This window comes from Gossypium arboreum, chromosome 12 (assembly GCF_025698485.1).
Source record: "Gossypium arboreum isolate Shixiya-1 chromosome 12, ASM2569848v2, whole genome shotgun sequence".
Lineage (NCBI taxonomy): Eukaryota > Viridiplantae > Streptophyta > Magnoliopsida > Malvales > Malvaceae > Gossypium > Gossypium arboreum.
The window spans coordinates 561,669-577,077 of NC_069081.1; the positions used below are offsets into that span (position 1 = coordinate 561,669).

The following is a 15,409-nucleotide window of genomic DNA, read 5'->3' on the forward strand; positions in this document are numbered from 1 at the left end:
AAAATCAAGTTGGTCTGTATAACAGTTCTAGTCAAGGGAGAAGAGGATTGAATTAGGCATCTCATTGGAGAAACAGCAAATTGGATTTATATGTGCAAAAATGTTGATCATATATGAGCGGGGATAGCTCTGTTGGGAGAGTGTCAAACTGAAGATCTGAAGGCCATGTTCACCACATTTTTAATTGTTGGTGATTCATGAAGTCAATTCGGAATTGAGTTTTTTTGGGTTATATCTAAGGGTATGAAAACAAATATTTAATTGATTAGTTAATATGATTTTCTCGTTTAGTATTTATTGACTATTTATTTGTGTCAAATTATAATTTGTGTCAAATTATAAAATATAAATTCGAAAGTTAAATTATATTTTATTTTTATTTTAGTTTTTGAAATTTAGAATCTCTATTTCTTGAATTTAAAAATTTAGGTCTAATGTAACAATAAAAATAACATTAAAAATGTTTACGTGGATTAAAAAACCATTGATTTGAACTCTTCGTGATAAAATAATTTTTTGTTAAAATATTATTCTTAAGAAAAATAAACATAAACATTCTTATCGAAATAGTTAATAGTATTATATATTTAAACTAACTAATAACATTATAAAAATAGAAAGATCAAATTATGTCAAAAAATAAAATATGTAAATTAAATTAGAGAGTAAATTGGTCATTTCGTTCAAAATTTTATCCATCTTTATTGTTAAAAACTATTGTATTTGACAAAACAACTAAAAACAATAACATATAACATATCACATGTACCTCGTACTAATATATTTGCACAAGATAATAAAATATTATCTTTGAATAAAATCTATTAATTATTTATAATGATAATTTTTTGTTATTAAATTTGCTTAATTTTTAACATTATTATCAATTATAAAAGTTTTAAAAAAAAATTTCCCGCATTTATTACTTTGTCATATCCTTTTGGCAGGCTATGGCAAGTCCCTATTACACTGATTACATGCATCACCATTCTTCACAAGATTGATGAGGGTGGGGTGCATTTGGTTGTGGATATCGATAGAAGAAACCATATTATTTGTTTGATAAATGCATCATGGAGAATTATGTCTCTATTGTCTTAAAATCTTTTTCTTTTTTCTAAGGGGATTGTTGGATAATGTGACAACTCATCATCACCATTGAATCTATTCATATCCCTCCAAGTTAAGTACTTAGGTTGTGCCATAGTGCATGGATTGTTTCCCAAGTAATATTGTTTAATTTGACTAGGCGTTCATGTTTCTTAATGCTAAATATATTTATTTAATGTTGAAGATACAATTCAAATGAATGTCAAATAAACTCACGTACAGAGAAAGGGACTTTAAAACAACAAATAATGCAGAACACAATTTGGACTTTAATTGAACTTGAAAATTGTGGTACCAATCAATAGTGTGAGTACCAATGGAAGGGAAACGTAAGATGGAGTAGATGCCGATGGCTGTAATACTGGTCTAATCCCAGGATTCATTGTGGCCGAGGGAGCTTCTGGTGGCGATGCAGGTGCTAGGTCCAGGGGAGTGTCAGATTCTGGTGTTGAAGCTTTGGAAGCTGTGATGAAACAACAATATTTTCCTTTTAGAAAAATAAATTCCTTGTTTCTTAAAATGTGGGATTATGGTAATGAAAATACTTTGATTAGATATTCACCTTCTGGACTTAAGGGAGATGCGGCTGTTGGTGCCAAAGTTGGTGGAAGTAGAAAGGGAACAGGGCCTGCCAAAAATGTTATTCGGATTAGTTTATGTTAATGTAGCCAATGAATACGTGATTGATTATAGGTGAAAGCATTCGTTGTTAATACACTTCACAATATTGTTTAACCTTATGTGTTACACTCCTCGGGGTGGCTAAGTCCCCAAGCAGTACGAATAGACCACCAAGCATTTCTTTAAAAAAAAATACCCATGAGTAGTACATGCAAATCCTTAGAGGAACTCTTCGTAAGAATCCTTTGCCTTATAACTTACTTAACAAACGGAACACATTCATTAACTATCATATTATATCTTAACTATTACGATGTACTATTTAGGATTATTTAGGATGACATAGAACATGTCATAGCGCCACTTTACCTAAGCCTATGACACTAGACCATTTGACTACTTGCCCTTGACTCACCAATAGTGACCCGACATGTTGCGTGTCGAGACAAGGGACGACATGGATATAAGACTCAGGGCCTAAGGTCAAAGCCAAGCAATATACATCTCCTCTCTTACTACCTAACTCCAAGCACTATCTTCCCCTTCCTATCTCCTACTTTGACCACCCTACTAGACAGCTCTCCGCCCTGTCCTACACAGGGTGAACCACTCATCTTAGTCACCTATCAACATCCTCGTTTGATGCATATTTAAAAAGGGGTATTAGAACATGATCCTGTAAATATGTAGAAGAAAACTTCAAAAACGTTACCTGGAGCTGGTAGAGGAGTGCCAGAAGCTGCAAAATGCAAGAAATGAGGTGTTAGAGAGTCACTGATCTCATTAAAAATTGATGGATTTTATATGAGGCAGACTAATTAGTCGAAGTTATAATATAAAACCAAGAGAAATCAAGCTCTGCACCTTTACACTGCACTGGTACACCACCCATGTTACAAGCTCGAGGCAGACTAAGTGCCAGGGTTCTATTTATGGGCAATTGAAAAGGTACACTAGCAGTAATAATAAGACAAGCACAATCCATGCTAGTACTCATAAGCGACTTCAATGAACTACAACAGCCTTGTGTTGGTGATGATGAGCCATTCCCACTGCTCCCAGTAATAAAATTTAAGCATGGGGTGAAGCTGGAGATCATTGAGGCACTGCAGGCTGTAGAAATCTGTCCATTAACCGAAACCATCGAAAGGGTTGATAGTATTGCAATGAGGTGAAGAACCTTGAAACCTTCCATGACTTTCTCAGTGATTTTGAAAGAGCTTGGAGTAATGGTAAAGCCATGGAATTAGGAAAGATTTATAGTTTGAACCTTTGAGACGGTTCAAGCAGAAAACAGGCAGTTTTGAAGTGGGTTTTGGAGTTCAACTACTTTAAACTAATTTCATCAATGAAGTAATAAAATTTTTTATGATATGATGAAACCAAAGGCAGCTCATGGTAGGTAGTTTTACGTGTTAGTTGTAACTCTTGGATTTTTGCCATTATATTTTTCCTCTTTTTATTATTTTTTAATTATGTTCATCAACAACTCGGTTCATTTTGGCTGCCATAGCAGCCCTTTCTTCCTACCATCACATAAAACAAGGGTAGGCATGTTATCGTCACCAATGGTCAAGCAGTATATGGTCCATTTGAAATGCTTTTTGTTTTAATGGTTAGTAGTATACAAGTAAACCATAACAATCTCCCACAATCTTTCCAAGGTTTCATGAATTAATTTTAAATATGAGTCTTAAATTTAAATTTTAGTTTATATATTTTTAAAATTTTAAAATTTAGGTTGAATTATTAATTTTACTTTAAAATTATTCTATCAAATTTGATAGTGTGATATTTTAAAATTAAAAAATATATGCAACAAAAATAATAAAATTATAATAAACCTGAATTTAAAAGAAAAATTTTAACAGGATTTCAACCTAGTTTAACTCCATTTTAGTTGAGTTCATTGTAGTTATAGAAGGTTTTTAGAAAGAAAATAGGAAAAATAGATTGGTTTAATTGGTTATGCTTCTGAATAATTAGTAAGAGTTGGTCATCTGAATATACCAAATCCATTTGTTATTTTCCTCACTTTATTATATAACCTTGGTTTGTTTCTTTTTTGTTCACTCAAGAAGTAAACCCCAAGTCTCCAAATCCAATCAAACAATTTGACTTTCGCCAGTGTCTATACGCAGACAAAAGTTGTAACACCAAGCAATGGCTTCAATAGGACTTCAAATGTGTCTAACTCTAGCCCTCATGGGAATGCTATGGGCAGGAGCCAATGCTCAAATCTGCACTCCGGCACTCACCAACTTAACCCCATGCCTTAACTACATTACTGGAAATACGTCCACCCCATCATCTGCTTGCTGCTCGCAGCTGAAGACGGTCGTTCAATCATCTCCTCAATGTGTTTGCTCCATGCTCAGCATGGGGGCTTCATTGGGGATTACTATAAACCAAACCCTTGCTCTAAAACTCCCTGGTTCTTGTCAGGTTCAAAATCCATCACTTAGCCAGTGTAATGGTAAGCTCTTCATTAACTTTTGGTTTATGCTTATATGATTAATACAATACCAACTATATAAATTTTCCCAGGTGGAAAATCTGGAACACCTTCAACTGCACCAGCAGCATCTCCTTCTGGTTCACCATCTGAGGACGCCAGTGCCATTACACCATCGGCATCAGACATTCCTTCAGGTACACACATTTGTATTGTTCTGGTCATCAATTAACTATACCAAGAAAACAAAAGTTCATATATTGTGACATGATTAAGGGACTTGTTTTCATGTTATTGCTTCATAAATATGTAGGAACAGGATCTAAGTCTGTCCCATCGATCGACGTGGGATCGTCGGATGCAAGCATAGCAAAAGCCTCCCTTCATTCAGTTATCTGCCTTATCTTTTTCATTGCAACCGTGGCCAAATTCTGAGTTACAGAGTTGATTGATGGTTGATGTTTTTTTGGGGGGTATGATTATTGTTTTCCAATAAGAAGAGTGTTGCTGTACTACATTGCTTGAATTTGATTAATCAATAAGAATCCTTCCAGTCTCAGTTTCCTTAATTGTTTCTTGCAAAATATTAGCTTAACTAATCCAAATCAAGTATGGAAGAAGAAAAGCTCTCATCTAACTCAACAGCCAAAACAAAAATAATTACTTTAGTTAAACCATACAATGACAATGTTAATTGAGCAGGTGTACAGACATTTGTTGAAAGTTGGTCAACCATGCAGCATTACGGATAGTCCAAAGTGGCAGACTATCCAAAGTGCAAGCTAAAATGGTAGTCAGTCTAAGTGCAAGCCAATGTGACAGACAGTCAAAGTGTAAGCCAAAAAGGTGAACTATTAGCTGGTGAATTATTTGGCAGACTGTCCAAATATGAATAGACTCGACTCGCAGACACACAAGACGCGAGCTATCTTGACACGCGAATTACGATGCAAGCTATCTTGACATGTGAACTACAATGCCGTGAATTGTCCTAAAACTTTTAATACAAGCTTACACCGTTTCTCTTAACTTTCTTTTAAAAGAGTTTTCTTGCCAAGTTTTCTTTTTTAGAGAGGAAATTAGAGCCATTTGTTTTCTTTTCTTCGCCTGTGAAAAAAACCCAACAACATTTCACAAAAACATGATTATATTACCATATTGACCTAATAATGAAACCTTTGAAAGTATATTTGAAAACTTAGGGTTAATTTGTATGGCAGTGAAATTAGTTTCAATGATATTGAAAATAATGATAACAGTGAGATTAATTACTATAACAGTAAGATTAAAATTAATAATATGATATGTGTTTGGATTTAACCGCAATGATAGCGATGAGATAAATTATAATGAGAAGAATAAATTGACCATTGAAAACATTAGAATAATGTTTGTATGTAATGGAATTTATAACATATTTGGAAATTTAAAAATAATTAAAAATATTAAAATTACTAAAATATATGTACGTTATTCATATATATATTTAAATATGTTGATTAATTAATATATAATTATATAAATTTTTTATTATTAAAGGAAATGAAAATATTAAAAACATTTATTCAAAATATTAAAATTAAAAAATTAAAATTTAAAAATTTTAGTTGTAAAAATAAAATACATATTGAATTTGATAATATGATAATGTATTAAATTAATAAAGTTATTTGAAATTTTAAGTAATAAAAAAACCTAAATATTTAGGTGCTATTTGATAAAATGAAAAATTAAATGTTAAAAAAGTAAGTATTGAAAATTGAGGTAATGAATTTAAGTTTTAAAATTTATTTGATATATTCCTTAAAATTAATTAGACTATTGGATAAATATAGATTTTAAATTATAAAAAAATTCTACATTTTATTCTTAATTTTAAATATTTCACTTTATTTTAAACAAAAATCAAAATTTAAATGTAATTTTATAGGATAATATAATATTAAATTAAATTAAATTAATATATTTTTATTAAGTGATAAGTAACTCTTATTTACTTATTATTTTCTATAGTTTTATTTTAAAAAATTATCAAATTATTTTAATTTTAAATTATCAAACTTAAAAATTTATTGCATTGGAGTTTTTGGAATCTCAACGAGCTTATTTTAAATTATTTATAAAATTTAATTAGAATATATAAACTATATTAAATAATTAAATATAATCATTAAATATTTGTAATTAGATATTAACATATTTGTATTATTTTTAAAAAAATTATTTTTAATTAATAATTTTAACACATTTGTAATTAAGCATCAAAAGTGTTACAGATTACCAACTCCAGTTGAATTTAATATTAAGAAGTAAGATTTTGAGATGAAAAAACTATTGTGAGAGCTTTACCTCCTATTAATTAAATAAATTATTAAAAATTAAAAAATTAATTCAATTGATTTCTTTAATTCGGTTTCAAGTGATTTAGGGATCAATTAATTTAATCTTTTTTTCTTTGGATCAATTTAATCAATTGAATTAATCAATCCGAGGTTAAAACATTGTAACTCTCTTTTTTATTTAACTTTTTCAAAAGTGTAAAATTTACATTCATCTAAGAAGAAAGCTTTTAAATATGAGTCACATAAAAACCATGAGTTTTTTCTTCTATTTGATATGTTGGGTAACTGGGGAATGGGATTGAGGATTAAGGGATGATCTTAACAAGGTGTCAATAGGCACTCTTCTAAACATTTCCTTTAAAAGTGATATGGTTCTGAAGACATCACTTTTCCCTGGAAAGTGGAAAAATTTTTAACGTCAACCATTCTGGCCAACTGATTCAAGACTTGGGCTACCATGATTTCCCCTTCTGTTTAAGAAACTAAAGCTTAGCTGTTTAAGTAGCAGTGTAAATATATTCCTAGTCTAAAGACTTGCCATGTAAGTATGGTTGAGGTTCTTAAAACTGTTAAACCAAATCACCCCTATTTAGAAAAAGTTGGCCACCCGAAATGCAACTAATAGTATGATCTTTTGCCATGAAAGGTGCTATATATGTGCTACCATTCCCTTTTGGGAAGACACAAACATCTCCTTGCTACATACTGAACCTCCAAATGGCTTTAAAAAATGTCGAGTTGGGTCTTGCCCTGGTTTTTGTGACCATGCTTTGTGGTTATAAAGCCATGGCTCAGTCAGGTTGTACCAGCGTGCTCTTGGGTTTAGCCCCGTGTTTAAACTACATTACGTCGAACTCGACGACGACCCCATCATCGACTTGCTGCTCTCAGCTTTCGAGCGTAGTTCAATCGCAGCCTCAGTGTCTTTGCTCGGTGCTCAATGGTGGGGCCTCATCGCTTGGTGTTACCATCAACCAGACTCGAGCCCTGTCACTCCCTGGTGCTTGCAATGTGCAAACACCACCAGTTAGCAGTTGTAACGGTAAGGTCAAGTTTAACATAAAAGGATTCCCGAAGAAAGATAACATAAAATATCTTTGACATAAGTAAATTTCGGTTGTTTAGCAGCTGCCAACGGTCCAGCATCTCCCCCTGTGAGCTCTGCAGTAAGTCCTTCAGCTGATAGTTCTGATGAGACGCCTGACACATCGGTTACATCATCGAGCATTCCTTCAGGTAGATAGAACTTAAAGCCTGTTACATTATATTCATCCGCTTAATCTCTATGCTTTGGTGGTAATGGTATCCTATGAACACATGAAAAAATATGCAGGAACTGGGTCTAAAACAGTCCCTACAACAGAAGGCAGCATATCAAATGGAAGTATCATGGACAAGCCGCTTGCTCTTACTCTTTTCACTCTGTTAATTGCTTCATACGTATCGATTATCGTCTTATATTAAGCATTTTATGTGAACCAGGAGCTTCTTTACCTACTAGTAGACAGTAGCCATTTGTATTCCTGCTTTCTGATGTATGCTTAATGGAAATATGAGACTCCATTGCTATATGACTACAGTTTTGTTCCCATTCACTAAAAGAAATCATTCATGAATGATATAAAATGAAACCCAACCCTAATCAACATGACAACATCACATTCACAAACGATTTATGGATTCTGAAACCTGTAGCCTTCCACCTCTTTCCATCAATACAGTTTTCAATAAAAAATTTTGTACCTTTTGTAATTCTTTTATTCTTTTATGTTTATTAATGCTATTTATTAGAAAATATATTATTTTAGGGTAATTTTAAGTTTTTTTTATTACTAGTTTAAATATTAATTTTTATGTATTTTTTTTGTTTTAAGTTTGGATAAAATATACAGATAGTCATCCAACTATAAAAATTTTTCAATTTAGGCACCCAAAATAAAAATTTCCAATTTAAGTTTCACGTTACATAATTCTATCATTTTGGTCATTCCTGTTACACGTTTTTAGAATTTTAAAAAAATTAGACCTTTTAATTTGATGAAAGATATTTTAATTTTTTCCACATATATATATTTTACTTTCTTACATGGCTATAAATATTTTTAAAATAAACTTTGTAAACTATATTCTATAAAAAAATTGAAAAACAATTTATATGATGAAGAAATAAAAAATTATTTCTCTAAATGACACATCCAAAGAAGAAATTTCAAGATTCATTCTCTTAAAACTTAATTCTAAAAATAGTTTGAAATTTAATATTTTAAAATATTAATATTGTAAAAATCTCCGAAATTTGAAAACTTTGGTCACAGTCGGGCCCAAGAAGAACCAAAAAGCCCAATAACTTGAAATGCCACTGGGAACCTTAAACCGTTTAGCCGGCATTAACTAAAACCCTAAAAAAAACAAGAAACCTTTCAATGGAAGGAGCACAAATGGAGGATTTTCGGATCGAAGAGTGTGAAAATGACAACAATACACACGAAGATTCTCAAATGGAAGAATCTGAGCAAAACAATAAACACATGGAGGTCGCACCCGCCGTTATTTCCGTCCACCCGACCCGGAACTCAGTTGCAGTCGCTGTCGGGTCGGACCTTCGTGTCTTCAATCTCCTGTAAGCCTTTCATCTTCCCTTCTCTTATCTTCCTGCTTTCATATTCAGTTGACTTTTTGCTCACTCAAATAGGTAGCGCTCGAAAAGTTGAATTTTAGAATTTAGAATTTAATTTCAAAATAGTGTAAATTGAGCGGCAGAATAGTTAGCAATATAATATTCACCATAATTTCTCAAATATGTAATATATTGAATCTCAACTAATTTCTCTATAATATATGCATTACACTCTTGCTATTTCTATAATAAAATGAAATCCAAATCCAAATTTTAAAACCTATGTTTCCAAAAGGAACATAAAGAAATGAATATTGTAGTTTTAAAAGAAAATATTGAGCGTTGGCAGAGAAGATTGTGCTGTGATTTTGGTGGATGAGGCAGGCGGGGCTTCACATAATGATTCAATTAGAGGTATTAAATATGGAGCAAATGGGAAACTCTTTGTATCTGCTGGAGATGACAAGCTTGTCAAGGTTTGGTCTACCGAGTCTTGGCGCTGTATTGCTACTGTGTAAGTTCATAAACACTTAACTTTCCTTTTTTGGGGGAAATTTTTGCTTCATTTTAGTGAGGCATTATGAATATGATGTATGACAGGTGTTCTGAGAAGAGAGTGAGTGCAGTTGCTATAAGCAATGATGGTCTTCATGTTTGTTTTGCTGACAAATTTGGAGTGGTTTGGGTAGTGGATCTTCCAGGGGTTGATGAAACTCAAGCTCCTCTTAACAAGAAGGCAGTGCCATTGCTTGCTCATTATTGTAGTATCATTACTAGCCTGGTAATTGATTAGCAATCTTATTCTTGATATCCACCGTTTTTCGTTCTTTCCCCTTTAACTGGCTTTAGCATGTTTTGCTTGTTAGTTACCAAATTATTATCCTGTCTTATTTGCAGGAGTTTTCACCTGATGGACATTTTATTGTCAGTGCTGACAGAGATTTTAAAATTCGTGTAAGCCATCATGCCTTAACCTTTCTAGTTTCTATAACCATGATAGTTGTTCGCTTGATAAAGCACCAATGTGATATGGACGCTTCAATTGCAATAGGAGTTTTTAGTTTTATTTATTTATTATATCAGGTTTTACTAATAGTTTTAGTTTTACTTATTTTATCTATTATATTAGGTTTTTATTTCCTTCATAAACTCTAAGTTAGTGATTCTATTTTATGTCAATTAGGACTCTTTCCTTTGCCATTAACAGTCTATAAAAGGCTGCCAATAAGAAATAAAGAGGTAAGCAATTATTTTATCAGAAGAAACGTTATTTTGAGAGGGGGTTCAGTCAAGGACGAATCTACCTTTTGAGTAACCATAGGTCAAAGCAAGAATTCTTTCTCGTCTAGACTTGTGACTAGATCCTGCGCCAAGGCGCATAACAACTTCGTATCAGAGCCAGCTATCGTGGGTGACGAAAAGACTTTGACAGCCAAGCTGGAGGCTTTCATGGAACAAATGGCTACAAGGCAACAAGTATTAGAGGAGCAGATGGCGATATTATCTCTTTCGGTCCAGAAGATAATGAAAGTAGATTCAAAGAAGAATAATGAAGAATAGGGCAGTAGCGGAGGCAGGAAAAGGAATTTAGACTTGCAACACGGTGGGTGCATGGTGCCACGATACTCTAAGATGGAATTTTCCACTTATGATGGTGTTGGAGATCCTTTAGGGTGGTTGAAAAGATGCGAAATTTTTTTTGGCAATCAATGAACCAACGAAGAAGACAAAGTAAGCTTAGCATCATTCCATCTTTTAGGAGAGGCACAATTGTGGTTTGATCAAATGGAAGAAGAGGAGGCAAATCTTGATTGGAGGCGCTTCAAAGAGTGTTGTCATGTAAGGTTTGGTCCACCTATGAGTAATAATCCCTTGGGAGAACTTGCCAACTTGAAACAAACTGGGACTGTAGAGGAATATCAACGTCAATTTCAATCACTATTGGCTAGGACTACTGATCTTAAACCTCAACAACAAGTAAACCTCTTTACTGCCGGGTTGATAGAGGAACTTAGAATTGATATTGAGATGCAACAACCAGAAAACCTTGGAGTTGCAATGAATATGGCTCGAACATTGGAACGTAAACAAAATGTCTCTTCCAAACTGTCATCTCGAGCCATCCTAAATTGGCCAACTTCCCAAAACACTGATAGCAATTCAATCATTCCAACAACTAAGAACATTGCAAAGGGAGGGGGACAAACAATAGAACCAATAGGGAACAACGGCAAAATAGGTTCTTCCGCACCATTAATTAAGAGATTGACACGGATAGAAATGGCGGACAGAAAGGCTAAAGGGCTGTGTTATAATTCTGACAAGTCTTATTCCATGGGACACAAATGTAAAAGGTTATTTTGGATAGAAGTGCCAGATGTTGAAGGCAAGCAAGATGATGATGAGATAGATGATTTTGGATAAGTTCTGAAGTTTATTCTGAATTTGAGCTTGAGGACAAGCTCAACTTCGAGAAGGGGAGTAATGATATGGACACTTTAATTGCAATAGGAGTTTTTAGTTTTATTTATTTATTATATTAGGTTTTACTAATAGTTTTAGTTTTACTTATTTTATCTATTATATTAGGTTTTTATTTCCTTCATAAACTCTAAGTTATTAATTCTATTTTATGTCAATTAGGACTCTTCCCTTTGTCATTAACAGTCTATAAAAGGCTGCCAATATGAAATAAAGAGGTAAGCAATTATTTTATCAAAAGAAACGTTATTTTGAGAGGGGGTTCAGTCAAGGACGAATTTGCCTTTTGAGTAACCATAGGTTGAAGCAAGAATTCTTTCTCGTCTAGACCTGTGACTAGATCCTACGCGAAGGCGCATAACACAATGTTACATGTTCACTTTGTTATCGGCAGGTTACAGTGTTTCCCAAGAAGCCATTAGATGGAGCTCATGAGGTTCAAAGCTTTTGTCTTGGTCATACGGAGTGAGTGAGTTTTTACGATTACATGTTTCTGTTGCATAGCTTTGATATTGTACATATTAAACGGTACTATATACCATTACTTGGTTTAAAACACTATCTTTGAAGAAAAACTTGTGCGGAATTAAGAAGCAATAGTATGCTTGCATTTACTTGATTCCTAGTCAAGGACTCGTAGGTTGATTTTCTACCTATTTACTCTTTTGAGTAATCACGATTTACTTAAATGTCCATTTTTTTATCTGAGAATATATAAATCTCTATTTAACTTGATTGCGTACAGATTTGTTTCCTGCCTTGCCTTCATTTGCACTCCAGATTCTCCGCAGGGTAGTCTTGTGTCTGGTGGCGGTGATTCCACTGTGAGTATTAAGAATGCTGTTTGAGTTATCTGTGAAGTTGTTTTTTCTTTGTCTTCTTCTAAGTTTTCAAGTTGAAATTTCAGCAAACAATCAACTTGTATTCTTCTTCAGGTTCGCATGTGGGATATTATATCTGGATCCCTCCTTGATACTTGTGCAGTTGGTGCAAAGGTATCTCTCATTACTCATGATGTTTCGGGGAAGGAAAATATCATTCACCTCTGTTGTTCATAGATCCCTTGGCCTCTCTTTCCTTTTCTCTTGCACAAAAAATAACATTTAATGTTTGCATTAACTTAATGCTTTTCCATCTTCCAAAATATATCAAAAATTGTCTGGTTTCACAGTTTTGGGGTGCCATTCATTAGAAGGAAAAATGTTTTTTTGAAAGTTTGAGAATACTGTTTCTAATTTTAGTTTTGCTGTTAACCCCTTTATCTTTGTTTTTTTACTTCTTTACTGAAGGCTCAGTTTGAGTCTGATACTACAGAAGGAAACTGTTCAACTGTTACTGACATATGCACAATTCCCGGTTGTACCCTTATTGCAGTAGCCATTCAAAGGTCAGGTTCTGAGTATCCTATATGCTTGTTAGTCTTCTCCTTCAATGGTCCAAACATTCAGTTAATTATCATAACAGTCATTCTGTTCTTTGTAGTCTGCGAGGAATAATGTTGTTGAACTGCGACCTTTCATCTCGGACTCTTTCTGTTATGAGGGTAGAGACTGCAACTTTAACAACAATATACACAAAAGAAAACTTGCATGCCTCGGAAGACCAGTTTCATTACTTTTGCTTGACATCATACTAGCACGCATTTTTCTTATCCATCTCAGCTTTGTTATAATATGATACGGATATTCTCTGAATGTATCCGAACTTTCTGGTTTAGTGAAATGCACAGCTAACAATTATTTCCTGGATTACTTCCAATTTTGGCAGGTGGTCTCGATCATTGGGGAGAATTTCGTTCCTACAAGCCTTGGTAGTAGTATATCTGGAGGATTATTATGGATGGTAACAGGTGCCTCCAAGTTGCGAGGTTCTGACGTTTCATCTTTGTCTCGAGTGAAAGTCATCTCTGGTTTTGAGAAAAGCAGTCCCGACGCTTCAGAGCAGGAACCAGCTGTGTTGGTGGATAGTGAAATACCCGGTGGAGCTAAACTGCTAGAGAAGTTGCAGGGAAGCATTTCAGTTGATGAAAAGGTGTTCTTGGCAGCGGCGGATGCTGTAAAAACAGCAATGTGCAATTTGTTAATTAAGAAGCAATATTCTGATGAGAAACGAGAGTTCAGAAAGCGAACAAGAAATGATAGGAAAAGCAAGCAGTGATTCAGTGTATTGATTGACGATGTTGGTACATGTAACATTAGTTTTATGGGAATCTCCCAATCTATTTAAGGCATTGCAAAAACTTTCCATTATAGCTTTTTTTGGTTGATGGATGTCTAATCTAACAAATATACATTTTAGTAATAAGTAGGGACATATAGTTATTTTATGGCTTAAATGCAAAATTGATGTGTTTTTTACATTTACCAGTTTGTTTCGTTCGCATGTGACATTTATTTTTAATTAAAGGGTTTACACTAACAGTCATTCAACTTTGAGTTAGGTGACAAAACAATCACTCAGTTAATCGACAAAACAATCACTCAGGTTTTAATTCAGTTGCTTAATTTTTAAAAAATAACAAAATAGTCATCACTAGTTATTCAAGCTATTCATACTACAGTATCTTTTTATATTTATTTTGCTTTGAAAAAGTTTTTAAATATATATTGTTTCAAATTTATGTATTCCAATATGTAATTAGTTATATTGTAACAAGATTTTAATTTGATATGTTTAATTTTTTGAAGTTAACTTGAACAATTTCACTCGATTCTACTCAACTCGAATTTCATTTCACTCGAATCGATTCAAAAAAAATAAAATCGAGTTAGTATGATAAAATAGGACTCTTTGACTTGATTTATTCAAAAAATTTTACTTGATTCGATTTAACGTTCATCCCTAGAGTTAATTTTACAGAAAATTACATAAAACCCCAGCTTATAGATAATAGGGATTCCTAACGGATAATTTTCAAAGGGCCCACCTCCTACAGAAATGGGCCCCATTAGACAAAAGACCGAATTATTTTCTTGGATGATGTTTGATGAGATTGTGGGCCTCTGCTTGTCTTGTTCTCTGGACATTTCATGCTTTTGCTTTTGCTTTTCATTTTGTGTGTTTTGATGTGAAGTGCAATTTGGGGACTGATAATATTTTTAAAAAAAAACCTTAAATAATATAAATATTTGAATATATCAAAATATGTATACAACACCTTACTTCCCCGTCTTACTCTATCAGAAATCAACATGCAAGTCCATAATACTTATTTGAAATATGAAACAATCTTCTGCATGAACTTTGATCCTTAGTTTTAACTCAACAATAAAGATTCCTAATCAATTCCAAAACAAGTTAGCAATGTTGTTTTCAAACAACTCCCCCTTTTCTTAGAAAATTCTTATCAATATAAATGTAAAACTCATGTTCTTAGAATGAAACTTGACACGTGTTACTAAATTTCAAAACTGCATTTATTAATAACTTACAACGATAGAAAAACATATACAAGAATCTAAAATCTTTACGTAAATTCAATTATAACGAGACATTAATTAACTCCTTTTAAGTTTTGTAATAATTTAAATAATAACCACATTTATATCCCAATAATAGAGAGGGATTAAGATTTAAGAAAGTTACTTTAAAAATAAATGCATAAACATAGGCAAAAACAAAGGCATGTAATAAATTAGTCACACTCCTATTCAACATTTCTTGGATCACCAATCAAATGAATGCTTTCAACATGGTACTCTAAAACCCCTTGATTTAAATTAGATGGAAAGAATTTTTAATTTCTTTCTCATAAAATTCAAATAAAAATTCTATTTGAAAGGT

General features: G+C 32.9%; 4 protein-coding genes across 6 annotated transcripts; 3 read left to right on the forward strand and 1 right to left on the reverse strand.

Moving 5' to 3' along the window:
* Nucleotides 1–1,258: 1,258 nt before the first annotated feature.
* LOC108460026 (non-specific lipid transfer protein GPI-anchored 16) lies at nucleotides 1,259–3,252 on the reverse strand. The gene is made up of 4 exons (XM_017759411.2): nucleotides 2,596–3,252; nucleotides 2,444–2,470; nucleotides 1,673–1,738; nucleotides 1,259–1,573 (listed from the first exon to the last, which is right to left on the reverse strand). The coding sequence occupies exons 1-4, from the start codon at nucleotides 2,924–2,926 to the stop codon at nucleotides 1,380–1,382; spliced, it is 618 nt and encodes a 205-aa protein (XP_017614900.1). The 5' UTR covers nucleotides 2,927–3,252; the 3' UTR covers nucleotides 1,259–1,379.
* Nucleotides 3,253–3,707: 455 nt separating this feature from the next.
* LOC108460090 (non-specific lipid transfer protein GPI-anchored 15-like) lies at nucleotides 3,708–4,755 on the forward strand. Of its 2 annotated transcripts, none has more exons than XM_017759464.2 (3): nucleotides 3,708–4,207; nucleotides 4,279–4,383; nucleotides 4,500–4,755. In XM_017759464.2, exons 1-3 carry the CDS (start codon nucleotides 3,895–3,897, stop codon nucleotides 4,619–4,621), a joined length of 540 nt encoding a protein of 179 aa, XP_017614953.1. In that variant the 5' UTR covers nucleotides 3,708–3,894; the 3' UTR covers nucleotides 4,622–4,755. The 2 variants fall into 2 exon arrangements, with proteins under 2 accessions (XP_017614953.1, XP_052879605.1); XM_053023645.1 differs by having other exon boundaries at nucleotides 4,506–4,755.
* Nucleotides 4,756–7,208: 2,453 nt separating this feature from the next.
* On the forward strand, nucleotides 7,209–8,102 carry LOC108457621 (non-specific lipid transfer protein GPI-anchored 5-like). Of its 2 annotated transcripts, none has more exons than XM_017756667.2 (3): nucleotides 7,209–7,570; nucleotides 7,654–7,764; nucleotides 7,862–8,102. In XM_017756667.2, exons 1-3 carry the CDS (start codon nucleotides 7,246–7,248, stop codon nucleotides 7,990–7,992), a joined length of 567 nt encoding a protein of 188 aa, XP_017612156.1. In that variant the 5' UTR covers nucleotides 7,209–7,245; the 3' UTR covers nucleotides 7,993–8,102. The 2 variants fall into 2 exon arrangements, with proteins under 2 accessions (XP_017612156.1, XP_017612157.1); XM_017756668.2 differs by having other exon boundaries at nucleotides 7,657–7,764.
* A 777-nt stretch (nucleotides 8,103–8,879) lies between these two features.
* On the forward strand, nucleotides 8,880–13,985 carry LOC108457620 (uncharacterized). The gene is made up of 10 exons (XM_017756666.2): nucleotides 8,880–9,148; nucleotides 9,495–9,659; nucleotides 9,746–9,926; nucleotides 10,043–10,099; nucleotides 12,021–12,091; nucleotides 12,372–12,450; nucleotides 12,562–12,621; nucleotides 12,916–13,013; nucleotides 13,109–13,169; nucleotides 13,394–13,985. The coding sequence occupies exons 1-10, from the start codon at nucleotides 8,952–8,954 to the stop codon at nucleotides 13,781–13,783; spliced, it is 1,359 nt and encodes a 452-aa protein (XP_017612155.1). The 5' UTR covers nucleotides 8,880–8,951; the 3' UTR covers nucleotides 13,784–13,985.
* The last annotated feature ends 1,424 nt before the right edge of the window (nucleotides 13,986–15,409 follow it).

Bases quoted from the DNA above. Each gene is read 5' to 3' on its own strand.
- LOC108460026 (XM_017759411.2), bottom strand. From the start codon at position 2,926: ATGGAAGGTTTCAAGGTTCTTCACCTCATTGCAATACTATCAACCCTT. The intron at 1,739-2,443 runs GTAACGTTTTTG...CATTTTTGGCAG, and splicing joins CACTCCTCTACCAGCTCCAG to GCCCTGTTCCCTTTCTACTT. The intron at 1,574-1,672 runs GTGAATATCTAA...GTTTCATCACAG, and splicing joins ATCTCCCTTAAGTCCAGAAG to CTTCCAAAGCTTCAACACCA.
- LOC108460090 (XM_017759464.2), top strand. From the start codon at position 3,895: ATGGCTTCAATAGGACTTCAAATGTGTCTAACTCTAGCCCTCATGGGA. The intron at 4,208-4,278 runs GTAAGCTCTTCA...AAATTTTCCCAG, and splicing joins ATCACTTAGCCAGTGTAATG to GTGGAAAATCTGGAACACCT. The intron at 4,384-4,499 runs GTACACACATTT...ATAAATATGTAG, and splicing joins GGCATCAGACATTCCTTCAG to GAACAGGATCTAAGTCTGTC.
- LOC108457621 (XM_017756667.2), top strand. From the start codon at position 7,246: ATGGCTTTAAAAAATGTCGAGTTGGGTCTTGCCCTGGTTTTTGTGACC. The intron at 7,571-7,653 runs GTAAGGTCAAGT...TCGGTTGTTTAG, and splicing joins ACCAGTTAGCAGTTGTAACG to CAGCTGCCAACGGTCCAGCA. The intron at 7,765-7,861 runs GTAGATAGAACT...AAAAATATGCAG, and splicing joins ATCATCGAGCATTCCTTCAG to GAACTGGGTCTAAAACAGTC.
- LOC108457620 (XM_017756666.2), top strand. From the start codon at position 8,952: ATGGAAGGAGCACAAATGGAGGATTTTCGGATCGAAGAGTGTGAAAAT. The intron at 9,149-9,494 runs GTAAGCCTTTCA...GAGCGTTGGCAG, and splicing joins CTTCGTGTCTTCAATCTCCT to AGAAGATTGTGCTGTGATTT. The intron at 12,622-12,915 runs GTATCTCTCATT...TCTTTACTGAAG, and splicing joins CTTGTGCAGTTGGTGCAAAG to GCTCAGTTTGAGTCTGATAC.